Source organism: Limulus polyphemus, unplaced genomic scaffold (genome assembly GCF_000517525.1).
Source record: "Limulus polyphemus unplaced genomic scaffold, Limulus_polyphemus-2.1.2 Scaffold6733, whole genome shotgun sequence".
Lineage (NCBI taxonomy): Eukaryota > Metazoa > Arthropoda > Merostomata > Xiphosura > Limulidae > Limulus > Limulus polyphemus.
In genome coordinates, this window is record NW_013672343.1 from 34318 (window position 1) to 36461 (window position 2144).

The window sequence follows — 2144 nt, forward strand, 5'->3', positions numbered from 1 at the left end:
CATAGTGTTACATAACACTTGTACATCATAGTGTTACATAACACTTGTACATCATAGTGTTACATAACACTTGTACATATACAATATAGTGTTACATAGCACACCTGTACATATACATTATAGTTACATAGCACACTTGTACATATACATTATAGTTACATAGCACACTTGTACATATACAATAGTGTTACATAGCACACTTGTACATATACATTACAGTGTTACATAACACTTGTACATATACATTACAGTGTTACATAACACTTGCACATGTACATCACATTATCAAACTGAAGATTAGGTTTAAGTTTGATGATAGTTTGTCTTCAGCCTGTAGTTTATGAAACTTATAAGAACCCTGCACACATACAAATGTAGGAAAACTATTGTGTTTTTATTCACCTTTTCAGTTCTTTCCAAATTCTCCACACCATCAGGCTTAGTGATTTTTCTTCCCGTTACATAACGGTTGGGGTCAGGGTACAACTTATCTGTTATTAGAGAATAAATATGTAATAAGTGGTTTTACATTTACCAACGCATTCCATCGATCTTTTTCTTCTTCTCGTACTGAAAATGCTTAGTCAAACTGCACAAAACTTAGTAAAAAACTTGTTAAATAGTGTCCAGTTCTGGATTAAGAATATCATAAAACTTGATTTATTTTTCTATCTTTTTATATATTGTGAAACTTCCAAAATCTTGTTATAAAACATAAAAATACTTATTTTCATCCTAGAATTTAAATGTTTACTGATCAGAAAATTATATTTTATATACAAAACCAGTTTCAACTTTATTAATATTCGCTGTTTCTTTCAATACTTTATTTTCCCAACTGCAGTATTCACCACTGTTGACTTTAAAACATAAACATGGCAAAAATTAATCAGTGACATACATCCTCATCTGTCACAATAGCATCAAGTCAGGCTAGGTACCAATATTTTAGCTCAAAATTTTACTGGTTGAGGTCAAGTTATATTTAATAAATAATACGTTGTTTGAACATGATATGCATAAGTATAATATTCCATAAACAAGGCTTATGTTCCTCAAAATATTTTGCCATCACCTACCATACTCTCTAAGCCTAACAAGGCTTACCTGATGTCTTGTTATAGAATGAAATTTACATAATTCAAAAAAATATAATATATCATAAAAACCTTTTCATTCCCAGATTTGTGATTTGTTCTTTAGTCTTCTAAGCTTTCCACAAAATTTTTTGTTGTACTGTGCAGGAGCTACAACTAATCAATTTTCCTCAAAATCATATATTAGAAAGGTATAAATCTACCTCATATCCTGTGATTTGGTAATAACCTCATAATGCTCTGGTCATTACAAGGCTCACTGGAAGAGTTTCATTCATTCACACAACATTAATTTAAATAGTTTATAACCTGCTCTATCCAATGGTATTTAAGCTTTACTTATAGCTATTTTCAAAGCTGAGTTTTATTGGTAGTTGTTCACATCACATACTGTGAGGTCATAAAAGGGTGGGAAAAAGCCACACTATCAAAATTATAGAAGAAAAAAGAAATCACGTGAGAAAGAAAATATCTTTAAAGGAGTTATTTTCTTAGCAAATGTAAACCTAAGCTTTGGGATGAACAGAAAAATTCTAGAAAATTAATGAGTGTGTTGTTTATAGGCAAAACTCTTTAGAGCTGCAAATAAACATAAATTTGAATTTTAAAAAAAATTTTCTTAACAAGTTACACTAAATAAATATTACAAAATATCAATTATCAAATATTTTTGAAATAGTTAGAATTACCATTTTATTTAAATTTTGAAATCTAATATGTAGTTGTATAATCGACACCTGAAAGGTGCGGTCTATATGAATACGGTGAATAGCACTGAAGTGACATAGCTGACATTTTGTAAAGCACCAAACTACATACACAACAAGCACAGATCTGATACACCAGGATTAGAAACGAGTAAATTTGACACCAGTTTCAGTGGCGGATCCAGAATTTTGATGATTCTGAACATAAACGAGGAATTTTTGGGACTTCCTTGGTAGGGGTTAAATATGCTATTTAGATTTGTTATAATGTTTGCTAGGTGTTAATAATGCTTGGAGATGGCTTGAATGGGTAATGAAGAAAAACTTTCATATAAGTTTA

General features: G+C 30.1%; 1 protein-coding gene across 1 annotated transcript in view; it reads right to left on the reverse strand.

Moving 5' to 3' along the window:
* Positions 1-2144, reverse strand: part of LOC106474024 — a 12761-nt gene that overhangs the window by 5279 nt on the left and 5338 nt on the right. Inside the window, exon 4 of the mRNA XM_022402403.1 lies at positions 403-491. Coding sequence (XP_022258111.1) covers positions 403-491 — 89 coding nt within the window. The remainder of the gene's footprint in view (positions 1-402; positions 492-2144) is intronic.